This window comes from Falco biarmicus, chromosome 6 (genome assembly GCF_023638135.1).
Source record: "Falco biarmicus isolate bFalBia1 chromosome 6, bFalBia1.pri, whole genome shotgun sequence".
Classification (NCBI taxonomy): domain Eukaryota; kingdom Metazoa; phylum Chordata; class Aves; order Falconiformes; family Falconidae; genus Falco; species Falco biarmicus.
This window is the reverse complement of record NC_079293.1, coordinates 5,101,262-5,122,039: the sequence shown is the minus strand read 5'-3', so window position 1 is coordinate 5,122,039 and position 20,778 is coordinate 5,101,262. Positions and strand designations below refer to the sequence as shown.

Sequence of the window (20,778 nt, the reverse complement as noted above, 5' to 3'; positions counted from 1 at the left end):
TTGACCTGTATCATTGCTTAACCTTTAGCCCTATTGTTCTGTTGAGACTAATGGGCACAATACTCCACGGGATCATGGACAGCACAGAAAGGAACTTTATTTTCCACTCCTGTTGAACAGCACTTTCACTAACAACAGGCTTTAGTAATGACATCCGGGCTGGGACTGTCCGCACAAAAACGCCTTGCAAAAGAACTGTGGGCTGGTTTAGGCAATGAAACCCAAGACTTGCATCGCATCCAAGAGTTTAATTATTTCTATGTACCTGTACTTCCTATTTAATATAACGAAGATAATGTCCTCGTTGAAAATCCTAAAATATTTGTATAAATAAAAGGCTAAAGCTCCAAGGCTAAGAATATACAGCATATAAAGTATTAATCTCACTGGTCTTTAATACTTCATCATCAAGGAAGCCTAAAATTCAGCTTCTTCCACAGACTGCTGCTATCGTTACATGATGGGTGGGAGAGCTGGCAGGTTTGACCATGTCACCTCCTTGAATTCTGATGCACGCTAATAAATGAAAAGAAAGCAAGCTGTGCAAGACAAGTGACCAAACATGCAAGTGTAATAACAAACAGCGAAGATTCAACATTGCTCAAAAACACCTTTCTAAAAGAATTTGGAAGTTATATCAAAACGCAAAATGGCTCACAGAGTACACGTGTTCCCAACTAACACTAAAAGAGTAAACTGTGTTTAATGATTCTTTGATTATAGAGGCAGACAAGTTTAGTGATACTGCTTTCTTCATCAATACCAAAACTGAACAAGGTAACATTTTCAGAAATGCCAAGAATATACAACCTGTCCCCACTGTTCCTTTCTTTTCCTCCTCTTAGCACCACAGCTCAGTCTTACATAAAACAAACAAAAGTGCATCAAAACATATTAAAATAACAATACACCATGATAAAGATATAACATTGTAAAGACACAGCCCTTATTTCCAAAATCTAGTACCAACAACGAATAGCAAGGCACAACTATAAATGCTGCCATACTTCATAACTGCACTTTAAAAGTCCATTCCATTTCACAATAAATTGATTTTCAGATTAGAAAAAAAACCACCCAGTACTCTAACTCTGGTATTAAAGTCCCAAATCCATAACTCTAAGAACAATTTCATTATTGGACATATTGTATAACACAGTACAAAGCTTACTGCTGTTTCATGTAATTACTTCAATATTTTCACAGAAAATAACTAACCCTATGTGGACAACATTCATTTTTCCTGGTATAATTAAAAGTTTTAGCCACTTACTCTACTATTAAATACAGTGCTGAGACTCCTGCCCTTTTTGAGTAATCTTCCTACAATCCACCCAAGCTAACACACGTTTACTGATACCTGCTATTCTTAGTAAGAAGAATGGCCAACAACGGCTTTCAATTTGGACCACTATGTCTTAACGCAGGTCACAGAAAGGAATGACGTAGGGAGGCTGTGAAAGGACAGGTCTACAATATTTACTTTTGTGAGGTTCAGACTGCATCCTGGCAACACATTTCAAAAATTGAAGTTTCTCAAAACAAAGATGTGATGTGTGGTTCCAGCTGCTTTTCTTGTCCCTAAGCAAAACCCAGCTACGCTTCAAAAAAACCTCCAAGACATACTCCAAGAATTTTGACGAAACACATTCTGACCAGCAGTATGGGTTTTCTACTTTTTCAGTCTTGAATATGCTGGTGCAATCAGAGATCCACCTTACCTGTGGACAAAGACTGCTATGTCCATTGATCTTTCTTTGAAAATAACAAGCCTTGGGGGTGACCTATGAAGCTCTATCTTCTGTCAGTGCAGTACAAGAACTGGAGGTAGGGAAGAAACCCACGCTTCAGAAAATGCAGTTTTTCTGAGACCATACATGGGTGTAAATCTCTAAGGACCTCTAGTCAAGAAAGAAATGATCCTGTTAGATTCTTTCCAAATATGAAAGGATCACACTGTTCCTGGAGAAGAACAAGAAAAATGGCTAATTAAGCGTAAGGAAAAGATCTACCTAAGCAGGTCCCATTTGTCAGTCCTTTAGCACCCATTCTGCTGCCACAATCTCTGGAGAAGGATTGATGGATATGCTGAGTCAATCTGAATATGAGCAGACTTAAAAGCTAGAAGGAATTCCTTGTCTCCCTGTAGATCTTGCTGTGCTGCACAGGGAGTTCATAAACCCTGTCATTTGTCATTGATGCAAAAGGAACTCAGCTTGCTCTTTCAGCTATACTAATGAGGTATTCATCGCGATGAGTACATTTGTTGCTATAGTTGCAGAGATGACTGAAGTAACAGAGGAAAAAGATCTTTTGGGCAAAGCAATACCATTTTTAAACAGTCCTCTCTCAGAACATGTCAATGCTTCAAAACAGTAGTCTATTCTGACCATATACAATGACAAATTCTGTTCATGAAGTTGTGATAAATATGAAGATGTAATCCCTGCTTCACCATCCTACAGAAGTTTTACAGGAATCACACTCATCAAGTTCACAGAAGTAATGAAACAAAAAATGTATTTTTGAGGTAAATAAGAGCAACAACAATTCTTAGCAACAATTACTCTTCTAGGAAGATATATTTTATGAATCCTATTCCTTTGAGCAGATATAGATTTGAAATATATTTTGAATCTATAATGTTTCCCTTAAACATTTACTAATATTGCTTTAGGTAAAACTCTAGATCAATACTGGTAGCACTACCTAAAACTCCTTAATGTTATCATAGGGCATTCAAACAATTCTTAAATATTGATATAAAAGTTATTGAAAACAATAATCAGATTCAAAGCCTCAGAAGTTTTCTGTTCTAACAGTAGTATAATGTACATGTTTCAATAGGTAACAGTGACTTCAAATGAGGACAAGGACTATTTAAAACCTAGAACGCACACTGTACAAAAAGTTTTAAAACCTATTGTTATTTCAAACCCAAAATGTAGAAAGCTTTACAGTTTGCCCTGATTGCTACTTTAAAAAAATACTCCAAAACCAAACCAAAACAAAAAAACCCCAACAATGAGCACCAAAAAACCCACACCAAACCCAAATACCCCAATAATGAAGTGTACAGATACTCTTATTTCAAAGATGTTTTTAGATGGTAATAACACATTAAGATGAGAATTCGTTGACTGAACTGCATTCACAACATAACCTCAAAGGCAGACTGCAGTGTTCTTTAAGTTCTACCTGGTACAGCAGGCTTATTGATATCTTCCAATACTGCTTTTTAAAAGCTTGAGATAAGTAACAAAAACCAGAAAGACAGCCATGCTTCATCTTTTCAGATGCCCTGCTCTCTCAAACTGCAGAAGTCACCACTGCATCTGTTCCAAGGGTGTATTCATCGCTCATAAAAAGGCAGCGAAACTCTCAGAGGAAAAGGAACCCTCAAGAAAAGAACATGAGCTACATAACTGTACAGCACAGTAGTCATTGACTTTCACTCACTCTAACTGGGGGGAAAGTTAACTGACAAAAAAAGAGCCGTAGTTAAAAAAATAATCTCTCAACATATATGGTTTGATAAAATCTAGGATATTACTCTTACTTGCTTTATCTTCCTACCAATTTGATCTAATACACACACAGAGTAAATATATCATAAATGTTTGAAATATAAAAATATATGAAATATGAAAGTAAGAGGAAAATAACTGTGGCTATTTGCTCTGCACTACCAGTAGCTCTAACCCTTCTGCCATCTGTGTCTATCTCCAGCTGCTGCATACAGAAATATTCTTCACAAAAATAAAGAAAATTCACCTGATAACTGTTTTAGACCATAATTCACAATTTAAACTTGGTGGCAAAGGACAAAATAAAGAAATATTGTCCAAGCATTAGTGTCAAAAGCAATTATAAGTCTATTAAGAAATTAATTCTAGCCATCTGTAATTTTTTTCTCCTCACCAACTTATTTGATGCTTTACTGCTGGGTAGTAAGACAGTCAACATTTTAAAAGAGTTTATGCTCAGAGCTTTGAGAAAGGCAGATAAAGACCAGTGAACAGCATCACTCCATTGCTGACTTTTAAAAGTGCTGCAGGCAGAACTGTTAAAATCCAATATATTGGAACACACGTGGACAATTCAGAAATCTCCTTTAGACAGGAAAAATAAAGCCGTTGAGCACAGTTTTAATGACCTAGGTTTTGGGAAGCAGAGGACCATTTCAGTAGTCATGTGCTGGCAATTAAACTTATCTAGCACAACATTTGTTTACAGATGTGTTTTACCTAGAAACTTTTCTAGGAATACTTCCAACCATGTTCTTCCTGTGATTTTTAAATAAGGTTAAATAACCTGGAACTTCAGAACACTTCCGAAAAAGCTATAAATTTCTGTTGGAGGCCATTTTTAAAAAATGTTCCTTTTGTTCTGTTTCTTTTAATTTCAGGCTCAAAATCATGTGTCCTAGACAAACAGCCTTTTTCCCTCCATGAAAAATTTACTTCAAATTTATGATATTGATTTTCAATAGACAACCCAGAAATGCAACAACACAAATATAAAGAAGTGATCAAAACATTTACAGAGCCTTATTCACACACACTTCTCATAGCATTGTTTGTGACTTAAACTTTCCAAAGACTGCTACCCTCTGCCAGGTTTTTTTGAAAGTCCAGCTTATGCTTTATCTCTTCATTTACTTTTCAGTCACTCTTGGTTAGCCAAAGTATCATTACTGCTTCTCTTGGGGCAAGATTCATTACCTGCTACAGGATCAAGGAAATGACAAAAGCAAATGGAAGCTGCCAATTTGATGTTCACTGCCCTGTGTTGATGAGACATGGGACTACTTCTAATAGCACTGCTGAGCAAAACAGGTTCCTCTAGAAGAAAGTATTATCCGGGAGTCATTTAACTCATAGAAGAGAATAAAAGTATTTTACAGAATGTTGGGATATTTCTATACTGAAGAAAAGAGCGCACAATGAAAGACAGGGACTCATATATATATCTTTGCAAGTCATACGCATTACTTCAGAAGACCTGGGGGGGTATTTTAATAAGTAAAAGGTGGAGACGTTAACTAGAATGAGCTCTTAGTAATCACTGCTGAACATGAAGTGGGAGTTCAAGCACAATTCATGATTCTTATACTATGGCCAAATGGGGACTGGCAGTAAAAACAACATTATACTCTTACCTGTGAAGGAGGATAGTGTAAACAACAGCACTCAGACATTCCCTTGAGCTCAGAGATATTTGAGACCTAAAGCTATTAACTTCTATATCATCATTCAACGTTACGAAACGAAAGAATTAGGTTTTGCCAAAGCATAGCTTTTAAATATGATAAAATAGTAATTCAGAAGGAATAGGCAGCCTAAAACCACTCTTCAGAGTATCCCAAACTGCCAATTGCCCCCCAAGCATTGCTGAACACTTGGTTAGCAGAGGAACTCACTAGAAGCTAAAAAAAGCTGAGGGGAAACCTATACCCAACACTGCTTTGCTGTCTTCAGTGCCACAACATAAACAACTGAAATCAAGTTTACCTTTCTTGAAGTGTAGATGTCGAAAAATGGTTTGTTTCGAACACTGAATGGTTCCTGTGCTTTGTCGATAAGACCATTTTTCATCTTTTCATGTCGTGGAAATATAATCTCTTTCTCTATACATGCAAGTCGAACATTGAAATCACAGTCTCCAACAGGCTGTCCCTGCCAAGAGACAAAAATCAGTATTAAAACCAAACACCAAATTATTTGAACAGTCTAAGTTTTCCTTGGACAATATTTAGGATCATACAGATACATAAAAATATTTTGCCAAATACTTGGTTTTCAAACATTTGTATCGGACTGTAAGAGGTTTAGTGAAACCAAAGCTCATAGAAAGATACAAACCTATAATATACATATTCAAGTACATAGGAGTTAACTGTAAAGGTATTTAGATATTTAAGCAAAATAATTTAAATATTTCCTAATTATACCTTTGGATATAGCAGCTACATATTTGTCCACACAGTTTTCCCCTGAAGTCATTCAGCTATTCTTTTTCATAATATTTTTAATGACAACGCAACAATGCAATTCACCCAGTTAAGCAATCTCACTGCTTTAAATGTACTATATTGGTTTCTTGAAAGAAGCATTAATTCTGTAAATGCTCACTTTTCTGTCACAGAAGAGAAAAATATAGCTGCAGTTGGAAAATATGCCAACAAACAGTAGCTGCAAAAACCTGCAAGACAATCGCTCAGTGACAAAAGGTAGTAAAAGCCTTTCTCTGAGTCTCAGTACTGTACTCTGACCTTTTGATATCTAAAATAAACCAGCAGCTTTATATTGCTCTTTACACATTTGGTGCATTGCACCACATCAGTATGAGCATTCAAAATGCACATTTATCACATTAGTAATTGCTCATAATTATATTTTAAGCATCAGATAGTGAGGAGAACACACTGTGGATATCACTAAGAGGAAATAAGCAACTGGCAACTGGTAAAATCTAAAGTTAGTTTCAATCAGACATATCACTTTCATAATAATAAGGGACAAAACTCATAGATTTGCATTGTTACAGGCACGATACAGCACTGAAAGTTATTTACACGAGATCATCCCTCATGTTGCCATTTCACACATTGCCTCATTCACACAAAAAAAGTAATTTCCAAAAACTATCCTTTTCACAGAGAATAAGCTCACGGAGTTTTGGCTTCAAAACCACAATTTTTCAAAATTTGAAAGCAATGAGCACAGGAAACTGGGAAGACATGGGACTCAGTCATCAATGGCAGCAATACAGATGAGGAGGAGAACCAGCAAGCAGATATTTCCTGTACTAAACATAGCTAGAAGAGAAACAGAAAGGGAATCTAAAAGCAAAGAAGCCCAGCTCTAATGTGCATCAAAGAATCAGAACTGGTCAATCTGAAAAAGGAAATAAATGGCAAAATGACATTCTGACAAGGCATACAAAGGTAGGAGATAGAATGAGTAGTATCAGAACAGATATCTTAAGAGAAAAACAGAATGCCAATTTAGACTAATTGAGTTTAACCATGTTCTTTCCAAACTCATCCTGAACCTTCTGTATTTCATGCTCCCAAAAGGGCATTAAGTTTCTCTTAACATTTCCTTCCTAGCAGTAGACCTCTATCAAAAGTCCTCAACTGTTCATTGCAACAGCTTTAAGAACTATGCGCTGCTCCCATACTACATGGAATTCACAACCACTTTCTTTCAGGACTCGGCTTCAATCTTGGACAAGGACAGGCAGCACAGCCACCATCACCTGGGAGGAAAGCACGTCCTGTACAAAGCCAGTGACAACATGGGTGAAATGTCTTCTAATCTCTGGTCATTGATCCGTGCCTGTGAAGAAGAAGAAAGCCTATCTGGCTGTTGACTTTGCCTTCAGCGTTGCCTTCCTTTCACCCATGAAGGTGTTATTAGTAAAGAGCCATTCACATGAATGGAAAATTAAGACTATGGAAAAATCCCAGGAGCAGGAGAGTGGCTCGCTCTTTATTCATTTGCGGCAGAACACAGCTGTGTGATTAAGTGTCATAGACAAAATTCTGGAGAATCACTCTTTCTTTCTTTCTTTCTTCCCCCATGTACAGCATACTTGAGAAATCATCTATACAGTGATTGAGCTTGTCCTGGTTTGCATATCTAATTAAAGCATAGAAAACACAACTTGACTTCTGTTAACAACTGACTGAAGAACCAATTGAAGAATTCTTTCCTGGGAAATCTATATACATATTTTTTATTATTTCAAAGAACACCATAAACTGTTTTCTAGGTATGTTTCAACAAGATGCTCTCTTCCCTACAGTAGCTTTTCCACTCAGCCACATTTTACAAGTAGGTCTGAAAGTGCAAATGAACTAATTAATGTTCCGAATATTTGAGCTTCCAATAAGCAGTAAAGTTATTTAGAGAGCTTCTTTACAATTATTTATTCAAAAACACTTTTGCATCGTGACTTAAATTTATTTCAATCCCTTAACAGTTAAATTAAAAGATGAGACAACTTCATATGCACCATAAACCAGCTGAACCATTTTCTTTTCCTTTAAATAATCCTTTCATTTCTCCCATCTACTTGGAACTAATTATTTCCTGCAGCTCTGCCAATCATGTATTTTTATTTCAAGGCTTGTTAAGCAGAAGGGTGTATTACCACTAGGTTCCATCATACAAAGGTCAGAGCTAGGTTGACATAAGATTATATGAGATGGGAAAACACAGATAATGCTACCGAGCAACTTCATCAGTCAAGTAAACTAAAAGTTAAGGAGTATTTCACTCTCACAAAAGCACAAGACATTAGCAATAGGAAAATCACCATAACATTGAATTTAAATCAAGAACATACTGAAGAAAAGAAATACTGGAGGAGGAGGGCTTTTTCCTTATTAGTAGATTCTTGCATAATTACAAAAAATGTTGCTAATATACAATATATTTATCCCAGGCAGATCCAAAACCTTCAAGTGGTAAAATCCTAGCTTTTATCAAACAAGTAGGAGGGTAACGCAGGCTGCAATAAATAACTCTGAGACCTTGACAAAAAGAGGAAGAGATTATTTAGTATATATTTTTATATATATAAATATATATATATGACACATTTAAAAGTTGTCCAAAGCCAAGGCATTGATGCATGTATAATTTAAACCCAGACATTAAATACTTGTATGTTTTCAGGCAATACAGATGCTTTATTAATTTAAGCATTCAAATGTTTGAGGTATTATTTAAATATCAAAGTTTTTGCTTGTCTGAGAAGGATGAGGATCATCACTGCCTAACAGCATAGTTACTGGAGTGCATTATGTGATAATTCCTGTTCCAGATGTTTTTAACCTAAAATAAGTTTGTTAGCAAAGGGTAAAACAAAATTAACAAGTAGCATGTTTCCTGTCTGTGCTAGAAAGTTACATTTCCCCCTCACTATAATTAAAATTTATCCTAAAGCAAAATATCATTTAGACAAGCCTCAAGAGAGGAGTCACCTGTTGAATCAACATCTCTTCCTCAAGCAGCTGAATTCTCTCTTCACCTATCGAAACTTTGTGCATCACACTAAGAGGTCACAGTATAAAGTGGGCTTACAGCAGATGTGACACTTTAAAATAGTGTTTTGGTTTTAAATACAATCCTCCACATATTCTCAAAATGTAAAATGAGATTTCTACTGAGCTTTGACATCTACTCAGGACTGAACATTTATAAAATTTAAACTTACATTATTTCAAATTAACTTCTCAACAGAACCCATACACAGGCAGTCACATAAGATTTGACCAGTATACCAGTAAGATTTGTCTAGTATACTGCAAAAAGAAATAAATGTTTACAAATCCTAAAAAACAGGGCCTGCAGTTCATATAATATCCATTGTCTTGAGGAGGTGGGGAAAGGTAATTTATTTGCTGAAAAGAGCTAAAAAAAATAACAAAAACCCACCAAAACTCACAATCTCAAGGACATTCCTCCAGCTGGGTGCCAAGAGACTGTATTTGGTCAAGCATCAGGCTGTCCTCCTGCCCTGCACCTAGTTCCCAGAGACCTCCACGCTGAAGTCACAACATCATGCTGATACGGCTACGAGGCCTGGCGAGTAACTCTGATGTCAGGTCATTAAGTCCAGAAAGGCAGCAGGAATCGCCGAGACAGGTAGAGTAACGGGATTTCTGCTGCGCACCCCACCTTAGTCCCCTCTCTCTGTGCAAGGAGTAAGGTGTCCCCGAGGAGCCACCATCGCCCTCCAGGTTTAAGTCTCCCTTCCCCTGCCTCTAAGGTTGACCTTGTGGCTACAGCTCAGTAAATTCCGTGAGCCTTATGTGGAAAGTCCTTTACCTAGATAGATGCAGTACAGATAACAATGTGGTGTGTGTAGGAGCTAAATCCTATAAAAGTACTTTATTTGAGAATTTGATCTTTTTCCAGCTTTTTTTCTATGCAGCTATAGTAAAAAGAAAAATAATGCCTGGGCCTGTGTACACAGCTGATAACCAGCTTGGTGCAGGATAAATGTAGGCTATTTATTCTCTTCCTCCATGAGATATGGTTCGAAGCCTACCTGCCAGCAAAGCATGCCCCATTTGCTTCCCCAGATCAGTACCTTAGTCATGAATAATTCAGCACATAAACGCATATACGTTCCACACACATCTTCACTTACTGAGCCATAGCAGAACATATGTCACAACTGTCTTAGCTTTAATGATTTTAAGAGAAGAATAAAGAATAAGCTCAGGCTGACATTCTACCCTGTGTTTAACATTATTATTGACAATTCAAGGCACCCACAGCTGACATCTGCATTTCCAATGAAAGCCCATTATTAGTTCTCCCATCTTCTGAAGACCGTGCAGTCTAATATTTTGCATTTTATATTAATGATCTGGCACGTATTTCTTCTGACTGTGGTTTTATAGATGCTGCTGGGTTTTTTGATGCACGTAGCTTTATGTAAAAACAATCTGAAGGTGCTATTTCATTCTCCAAATAAGATTATTACTGTAGTCAATCACCTAAAAGTTTGGGGGTTTTCATTTCCAATTAAGTCTTCTTTTTAAAACAACATTTAAAGTATTAGAGAAATGAAAAAAAATGTAGAATTGTGACTCTAAGATTTTCACTTCTAAAAGGCAGAAAGCAAGACAACCATTATAATCTGAAAATGCACTTTAAAATTTGTTTTTCTAAATTTTACCACTCAAATATTCAAAAGAGATATGTTAATGGCAAGGAATTTAGCAGTTTCAAAATGGTTTCTAAAATCTATCTTGGCACCAATGAGGTTGAGCATGTGAAAAACTGTTTCAATTGTAACTATATAACCAACATGCTGCAGGAACATAATTACTATTTATACGTTGTCAGCTTATACACTGGAATAATGCTTTGGTTTATCACTGAATGAAAATGGTTTGGGGAATCCAACCTATTAAAAAGATTGCTTAAGACATGTATTAAATTATTTGTATTTCCTTTTAAAAAAAAATCACTGAAAATAAACAAGTAAATTCAAATATGTATTAATCAACAAAGGAAAGAAGTTTGTTGCCCGTGGATAAACATCAAGACCTAACAGAATATACAAATATAGCTCCACACTTTCTTTTTTATTAGCAAACATACTTGAATGAAACAGCAGAACTGTCAAAACTGTGACTAAACAGATAAGATCAAAACATAAAGTTGATTGTACTACAGACGCTGCTCCCTTCCTCACTCTTCTCCTCCTTGGATTGCTCAAAACAGAATACAAATTCAAGATAAAAACCATCAGACCTTATAACTATAAGTGGATGAGAAATTTGCTTCAGCTGTTTAAAGGTAATGTATATAAGGCAGAATATTTACAATGAGTTGAAGTGACTGAATTATGATTCTCACCATCAACATTGTACAATGAAGAGGCAGACTTATGGATATGGGCATCTACCGTGGGTGAACACCTAAACCCTCTCATTTTAAAACAAAGCTCCAGTTAAGCACCAAAAGCTTAGTAGCTACTACTTTGAGAGCACAGACAACTCAGTCCAATTCATTGTTTGACTGCATAAACAGTGGCTTCATTTAGGATCTTTGTAATCCTCATAAATCCTTCTGAGCCTTGAAAAACAGAACTCAATAAGGGGGATTTTACTGGGATGCAAATAATAAAAACCAAAAGGAATTATGTTCTGTCTAGACTGGCTGCCTCCCCTCAAGTAATCTGAGAAGTAGATCAACTTCCCATTTCAATTACACAAGTACAAGTCATAATTCTAATAAGCCATAGCTGTAAAACAGATTTGCCATCATCACCATGGGATATTTACACACAAAAACACTGCACATGGGTCTCCCAGGGGAATATAAATTTAAATAATTTATTTTGCGCTGAATTTTGGCCATCCACAAAGTCAAATAGCAAAACCAGGGCTTTACTGCTTCTGTTTTTTCCAATTATTTTTCCTAGTGCTGCTGTTGCACATAGTATGGAGGCATCCTTACCTTAACTGTGACAGACACCACTTCTACTCTCCTCACACTCACTCTCTTTCTACCAGCCATTCACAGTGACTTCTCATAAGAATACCTATTGCTGGGTTTTTACAGGGCTGTCTTTATGACAAAGATTTACCACTTCAGTGAATTAAAAAAACATGGGAAAATTCCTACATCTTGAAGACATTATTCAGGGCATTTCCATACTTGAAAATATTGTGGCACTATTTTTTTTAGAATACAAATCACCTCATAGTATTTAAAGTAAGACTGCCTAGTACAGTAATCATAAAGTATCTTAAAAATTAGAAAAGAGAAAAAAAAGTAGAAACAATAAGCACTGATTCACAAATACCATCTTAGGAAAGGAACCACCCACTTTTCCTAAACCATGATAAAACTAAAAATCAAGTATCTGCTTGTAATACATGTTACACTTCTAAAGACTTGTAAAAGATCTGTAACTTTAGTACACAATCTGTTTGAAATATCTAGTTCATTGTGTGCATGGTTAGCTTATGAGTGAGAAATACTGATTAATTACTACCATACTCATCTCAAAAGAAAAGCAGTATTTTTCTTCATATTTCTTTTAAATAAAGAGAAATATTCTAGAAAGGATGAAAATATGGCCTTCATATTCTCTCCCAGACTGTAACAGTCACTCAGTTTATTCACACATACTAGCTATGGAAAAGAAAATACTAGAGAGGTCCTGCTTTCACCTTCATAAAACCTATCCTGAATTATATAGTTATTTTAGATCTGGTATAGCCTTCTGATTAACTTTTATTATTTTTCTTCAGTTCTTTTTCTCTAGAAACAGTAAAAAGGTGGAAAGGCAAGAGACAAGGAGAAAGCTGAAACAATTAAATATTACAGCTAGATTAATTGTAGAAAAGGAGGACTTAAAACTAAGAGAAAAAAGACATAACGACATTTGAACACACTCCTGCTGTTTCCATACAATAACCCCGCAACCATCCTATAGGTTTTCCTGTTTTGAAATACACTGGACAAAAAAAGCTCTGTGTTAGACTTCATTCTCAATATTTAGGAAATTGGACATGATAATGCAACCAGAAAACCTGCTCTACTGTAAAGTTTTTCACACTTTCCACTTCAGTTGTGATCACTGCCAGATTCTTGAGAGGTATGAGTATTTGCCTGAGACAGAAGTTGGGTTTAAGTCCACTTGGCAGTTACTATGGGAATGATCGTTATAAACAGCGAGCTGAAGGAGACAGTTTTTCTATTTAATCATACGTTACGGTTCCTAGCACAACAAGATTAAAAAAATATTGCAAATAAAAAGCAAGGGTTTTTAAGGCGAAAAACATGAAAGACAGAAAACTGTTTAGCAAAAACTATGGAGAAGAGCTCTTTAAAAAGACCTTCTAAGAACAAAAACACTTGGTTGTAGACTTCGTTCTCTAATTTGTATAAGTTTTAAATTTTTCAGAGTTATTCTCATTTACTTGTAACTTGTTATTTTCATTCTCATGTAACTTAAACTTTCAGGTCTTCCTTTGCATTTTTTGTAGCAAGTTTCATGGTTTGCTGAAGAAGCGTCACATCAGAGTAAGCAAGTAAAACCTATGGAACTCGAACACCTGAAAAATAGAAAGGATTTAATAACATGGCAACTCCTAAAGTTGCTCTTGGAGAACTACTTGTCCCTGTATCTCTCTCCCAGGAGCAACACTATGTGTCTCTTCCCCTAACAACTAGCGAGAATCTGCCATTCAAAAAGGTTCTCACGAGACATGCTTTATCTTAAGGTATGGAAACACCTTTGGGGAATAAAAGAAGCATAACAAAATTTGATACACTCCCTTTGCTTGTATATAATACTGCATTAAGCATTCTTTAATTTGGAAAACAAACCATCTTCACTACAATCCATACTGCCCCCTGGGTTGGGAAAAGGAGACTCTAATTCCATGTAATTCCAGATGTATTTTTCACATAATCTAATCAGTAAGTAAAACAGCCAACCTTCAAACTAATTACAATGCTAAAGAAGCTCCCCCAAAACAAGCAGCTTATTAACACAAAATATATAAAAAGAACACAAGCACGCCAAAGATACAGTGGTCAGCATGTACCAATTACCACTCTGAGCAATAATTTACTTTTTGTAGGCATCATAGCAAGACAGAGTTTTAAAGAGGGATACAAATATGAGTTAAAATGCTACTTTTCAGTTGCATATGCACTTTACTCAAGCACAAGGACCAACAGGGAAGAAAGCAGAAATTATCTGTTTGGAAGTTTACAGACTAGGTAAAGAGATTTGCAAATTTTGCTGCTCAGACATGCAAGTCCGGTTTTCTGTGATGATCAACAGGGAAGGGGAATAAGGCAAGAAAGACTGAAAAAGACAGCTAGCTAAAGATGCATTTCTAACCATCCATCTCCACGGATCCAAAAGCTTCTGCAGCATCACTCCCTTACTATGTTGATTCTCCATTTTACAAGTGCTCCTAGCACACCACTTGTTGCCCTCCCTATTCTGTAATGCTACCCTATTCATATAGCCTAAAGAATACTAAAACACAGTACCTGGCCAAGCTGCCCCTGCTCTCAATAAACTGCATTATAAAAATGGGATGAGGAGGAGACAGCACCGATGTGACACCAGAAAGCAAAGAAAGACACAACTGAGTAGACGCTCTGTATTCCATTACCTGACACCTCTAAACCATGACAGAATGAAGGGATATATACAGACTTTGAGAACGTAACACACCGTAAGAGCACTGTTACACACATTTGGGCGCTTGTTGGGTATGTCTCCTCAAGAAATAGAAAGGGTGTAAGAGTAAACATGTGCATGGCATCCTCATTTTCCAGAGTACTATTAGTAACAAAAGCATTTTAAATCCGTATTTTGAGGTGGCACTATTTGAGAAACAACCTCAGAACTAAAAGTGGAAGGGTGACTGGCAGCCAGGTGCATTTGTAAACTGAAAATACTCAATTAAACACTTGCATCTCTGAATTATGGCCTCAAAATGTTCACAGTACGTTTTAAAGATAAGGTTAACAGGCTAATAAATGAGAGACGTCACGTACCATGAGCTTTACATCACTTTCAAATGAGTTTTATAACAGGAAAGTGTGACATGTTAATATTTTACAGGGATCTAAACCAAAAATTTTTCAGACATGAATTCAATGAGCACATTGGGAGGATTTATGACCAGCGTTATCTGTTTACCATGAAAAATTTTATCTAACAGCTACAGCATTGTTACACATAATGGCAACCAAAGAAATCTTGATCTTGACTTAATTTAATGCACAGAGTATTAGGAAATTTAATCAAAATTCTATCTCCCCTCTAAAAATTAAAATAATTACTCTTTTTCAATCATTCAAGTCTATTCTTATCATTGCAATCTGGTCTCATGAAAACTTGGCTAGAGTTTAAAAATTTAAAGGCCAGGGTTAGAAAGGAAAAGGAAAGTACTATTCATTTTCAGCATCTTTGCTAAGAATGCGTTAATTAGATCCTACATTATGCCAGTGTTACTTTTTATTACTTAACTAAGGAAAAAAATAGTTGCTTAAGTTTAGTATCTATACATCTACATGTAATTATTGAAAATTACCTAAGATCTTGTCTCAGAACAAGGCTTCTCAGGAAGAGCTGTCTCAAAGGCGACTGGAGAATGAAGACATGTTCTTTTGTGGATTGTTTCTGGTGAATAGGGATTTGAATTTGCTTGTATTTGCCTCTGGGACTGTGAATTATTCTATTGTTGCCTTCCTCTGTTCACTAGAATTACCCACCAAATGTGAACCTTTTATTCACTATTCAGGTGAAAGAGGTAGTTATACAGCTATAGCTACCGTAATAACGAACTCGGCTACATGCCGACACAAATCAGGAAGGTGACGAGTACCAGGCATTATATAGCTCTCTACTTAATAAGACTAAACACCGCAAGGAATATTGGGTGCCATTAGCCTTTTATGTTCAGAGGAATATGAAAAATCCAGATTTCATGTGTGCAGAGTGCACACATAGCTAGTGACATAAACGTGGACCAGAACCCCTCAATTAGAGTATGAAAAGCCAAATATATACATGCATTTTTAAGAAATATTTTGTCATTTTCCAATGAGAAAAAGACTCTTCTTAGAAAAAAAAAATACTTAGGATGTGAGAAAAGATAAACAGTGTTGCAACTGATTTCTACTTCTAGAAACATTTCACATGTCAAATGTGACTTCACATGACATCTTTCCTATATTGGTGCCATCTTCTCCATAGACAAGCAGAAGTTTCATACTAGTTTTCAAGCTTCTTGGAACTTCTTTTACCCTCCAGAAGGGAACGCTGCTGTATGTCATGATATACCACTATTTTTTATTCCGCTTTATTCCCTCTCTTTTCAACGCAAAGAACCTTCACGTCCTCTGCCCTAAGCCCCTAAAGGCACATTAACAGCAGAATACCTGGTATTTCACAGAACAGCACCTTCTGAACTTCAGAGAGGTGAGCCCCAAATCTGCGAACTAGAAGACTCTGGGTACATCTACACTGGTGAACCACCACAGCAAATGCCTCATCTCTGCCCCTGCAGCCACCAGCCGTCTGACCACAGACATAGTCTCGCTCTCCAAAAGAAGGTGACGGCATCTCAGAACACTGATAAGAACGGTCCCTGAGCAACGTTAAACTTTAAACTATTCTTGAGAACTGCTCAAGGGCACCATAGCCAGCCAGGGCCAAAACTGTGTCAGGGACCATTTTAACTGCTTAAAAAGAGGATAAACTTTCAGTAGCAGGATCCTGCCCTTTGCACAGCTTCAGTTATTAGTATATGTGTATGCAGCCTCTCAGAAATAGGCTTTGAGAGATTATTTTATATACTTTGAGCCAAATGAAGCAGAAAAGAAAAAGCAGAGATTGCTCTGTGTCTCCTCGGAGTTGAGGTCCAAAGGTGGCCTTATTTCACTAGGATATAGCTTCCTTTCTATGAATCTCCTTTTAGCATATGAAATGAAAGCAGTGAGACAGCAATGTCGTATTTTGAGTTGCTGTTAATAATAATCAACATCATGATTCAGACTGAAAAAATGACAATAAAAATCTTTTTTTTAATCTCATGAAGAATCACTTGTTTTTCTTGACATAGGCATCTCTTGTAACACAATGAGATGTGTTACCACAAGCTTCTAGAAACTAGATGCCACAGAAACAGTGATTAAAAGAAATTAATCTAAGGGTTACATCAGCATCCCTGACTGACTTTTGCAGCAGCTAGAGGTGAGAAACATCAGAATTCAATACAAAATTTATCATGGAAAAAGACAGCCAAGATAGATTATTTCCATGTTTTCCCTAAAAACGCCAGTATAGGTCTCTCCCAATCACTGAAACTCTTCTTCTTCTTCCTAAGACTTTTCCCATGGAGACGCTTAGAGCCAAACACAAACTACATATTTCAACCAGTCTATTCTCTTAGTTTCGAATGTTCTTTCTAGAAGGCTGCTGTAGTTTATTCCTGATACACCACAGCAAAATCAAAAAGCTAAGTAACAATAAGAGTCACTGATAATAATGTGGATGAAAATTTGTGAAACTTAAGTCTTTGCCCACTCACTTTCTCTCATTTTTCTTTTTATAGCCTCTACTCACTGTTAAGCTTCTGTTACCATTCTCTCCTGATGAACACATCACCCTTCTTTAATGACTTCCTTACCTCTTCTGGGTCATACTCAGGTGAAATCCTGACTAAGTCTGAAGAAAGATGTCATGTCGTACTGAGACACTCAACTCCGTGATTTCACGACATTCTCCCAAAATCACAGTATTGTACATCAAATGAAAACAATTACTTTTACTCCCAGATGACCTGTTACTAGCAGACCACTACTTCTCTTAAATCTCAGATCGATGTTGGTCTCTCAAACACTTAACCTGTCAAACGCCAGTGCTGCAAGGGACAAATTGGACACAACTATTTATAGATTAGGTTCTTTGGGGGTTAGGCTGAAACTTTAAGCATACAGCTTTTAAGAATAAATGTACCCTCTCACAATTTCTGCTCATAAAAGGCAACAGCGCTCATGGTATTTAGTTAACTTAGACACAGAGAAGCCAAGCTAAGTAATTTGGGCTTCATTTAGGTATCGGTCTTCAGTCTTACAAGTCCCTTCGTTAAAAGCCAGAGAAATACAGCATATAACTGAGACAAGGTTGCCCTGTCTCAACTACTACACTTCTAAACATGAATTTTAACACTATTTAGCCCTGTAAAACAAAGATAACGTAGAACCAAAATAAATACAAAAATGGAGTACACTGCAATTTTGAAACATGACAATAATGCTGGCCAAAAATACTGAGAATAGTTCAAAGTGATATTCCAGTAAATGACATTTAGAAATATTATATGACATTATTTTGTTATGATCTAAAATTTAATTCCACAGTTTCTCTGTATACATGTTAACAGTTTCCACTGTAAATATACAGTCATTCTGAGGGGCATAAGTTGACATATATCTTACTATAAATACATGGTGCATTGTGAAAAGCTATATAATATTTTAGTACTAACTTCTATATTTTTGTGTTAGTGCTGGTCATCCTAGCACACAAATTCTCAGCAGTATTAATAGTGCACATAAGTCTTTGGGACTTAATGTGGAATTTGTGAATGCAGTATTTCAGAAGGAATATACTGACAAAGCCAGAAAGCTTTGTAACACTGAACTAGCAAAATAGGTTGAGCATTTGAGAATAAGGTCAGATGAAAATATCTCTGTTCACTAGACCTGACTAAAACATGCGGTTTGCCTGAGCAAAGGCGTTTTTCAACAGGGTTTGCATTCACATTTCCCCAGCTGCAATGTCACATCTCTAACAGCAGAGTATGCCAAGTCACTGTGGGGATGAGACAGGGGACATGTTGGAAATCTTGTAACTCACACGACAGACAGCGAGTACAGTTACTCCACCATTCATCTCCAGGAGACACAACTACTTTCAAGATCAAAAGGAGCAATGTCGAATTACAGAGCACCTCATATAACTGTCTGGCAGGTTGCTTTGAGGTGTTGGTGTGGGGTTTTTTTGGAGTGGGAGGTTGTTTCAGAAGAGGGGAATGTTTCATTTTTCAACAGGAATGATGTTTTGTGTAATTATTTGATTTGACCCTTAGCTAGGAAAATTTACACAAATCTAACCTACAAAACTTTAAAAGGAATTTACTTCTTGCAAATCACAAGTTTTTAATACATTTACTTCTCAGTGATAGAATTCTGTTGATCATTTCCTGCCAAGACAAACATCCTCAGGTGCCCAGTTTTGTAAGTTTCTAAAAGTAACCTAAAAAACACTGTGCTTTTTAGTCTTTATAGTAGGACCATTGTTAAGGACTTCTTGCAGCTGAAGCCCTCCTTGTACTCACATGGATAACATTATTTTAGTTTGCCCTTGACATTAAAGTAGTATTAAGTAGTAACTAACTCCTCTCTCTTGTTCCCAGTGCATTTAAAAAACAACCAACCACAAACAAGCTTTAAAGCATTTACAGCTCTGCTCAAGAGAAAACTTTTCCTAAACCTTACCAATCCTCTGGAAACCCTCTGATCATTTTTCCTATTGCCTGCCATGCAGGCAAGTGGGATTCTTCACATTAAGTCTGGACACTTTGCTACAAATGAGGGTTTCCTCCCCCTCCACCCCAAAAATGTTTAACCAAAATAATAATGACTTTCAGAAAGTGTTATTTTGCTGGGACAGTACATGTACATCCCAAACTGAGAGAAGAAGACAATATACTACTTACATTTATTTTTCAAAAGGAGAGTAACAGCAGTGAATGTCATGTTAGACACAAAGTGAGAGCAGAGACAAGGAAAGACATGAAGGCAAATAAAACACAGAATCACAGGCAGAGGAACAGGTAAGAAAATGTAAAGGAGAAATGAGAACCCAGGAGTAGTTATAGAAGATCATATTTTTTTAGAAGTATACAAAGAATTTTTGCATACTGAAAATTCCCAGTCATAAGAGGGATCCAGGAAACTAACACCTACTTTTCAGAAAAGGTTAAAGAAAACGTCGTCAAGACGCAGAATTAAAATGAGTTAACAAAAAGCTTCTACTCCTGATCTAACTTCTATTCCCCACAAACTATTACTTTCAAAAGCAACTGTCCTAAGTCACAGTGTGACTACACTCCCGAGAATATCAAAGTCCTTTTTGGTGACTAGTACCATGCCTACAGTTGTACTTCCCACTTACACTGAATGGCCTACTTGAGCTGAGTAGTATCTCACCCAGGTCTGGAAGGGTCATCGGTAGTTTAGGAAATCTGAAATGCACTAAAAACCACTAGTGGTTTACTAACACTGTTTGTCCCATTAGGAGCACTGAAACAATAACTTTGTTTTTCCAGAAGCATTTACAGATACTGGAGTGTTTTTCCATAGGCTATTTAGTCACAGGTCTAGTGAAATCTAAACACGTTGTTGTGGTTTAACTACAGTAGGTAGCTAAGCCTCATGCAGTCACTCGCTCACTCCCCCTACAATGGGACAGGGGAAGTGAGAAAAGTCACAGGTTGAGATAAAGACAGTTTAACAGGTGAAGCAGAAGCCACGCACGCAAGCAAAGCAGAACAAGGAATTCATTCACCACTTCCCCTGGCACCAGGTGTTCAGCCATCCCCAGGAAAGCCGGGCTCCGTCGTGTGTGACAGGTACTTGGGAAGACAAACGCCATCCCTCCGCACGTTCCCCCTTCCTCCTTCTCCCCCAGCTTTATATG

General features: G+C 36.8%; 1 protein-coding gene across 4 annotated transcripts in view; it reads right to left on the bottom strand.

Annotated features, from left to right (window-relative positions):
• Positions 1-20,778, bottom strand: part of RNGTT (RNA guanylyltransferase and 5'-phosphatase) — a 193,317-nt gene that overhangs the window by 108,247 nt on the left and 64,292 nt on the right. For all 4 annotated transcript variants that reach the window (XM_056343116.1, XM_056343113.1, XM_056343115.1 and 1 more), the window contains one exon: positions 5,514-5,678. In XM_056343116.1, coding sequence (XP_056199091.1) covers positions 5,514-5,678 — 165 coding nt within the window. The remainder of the gene's footprint in view (positions 1-5,513; positions 5,679-20,778) is intronic.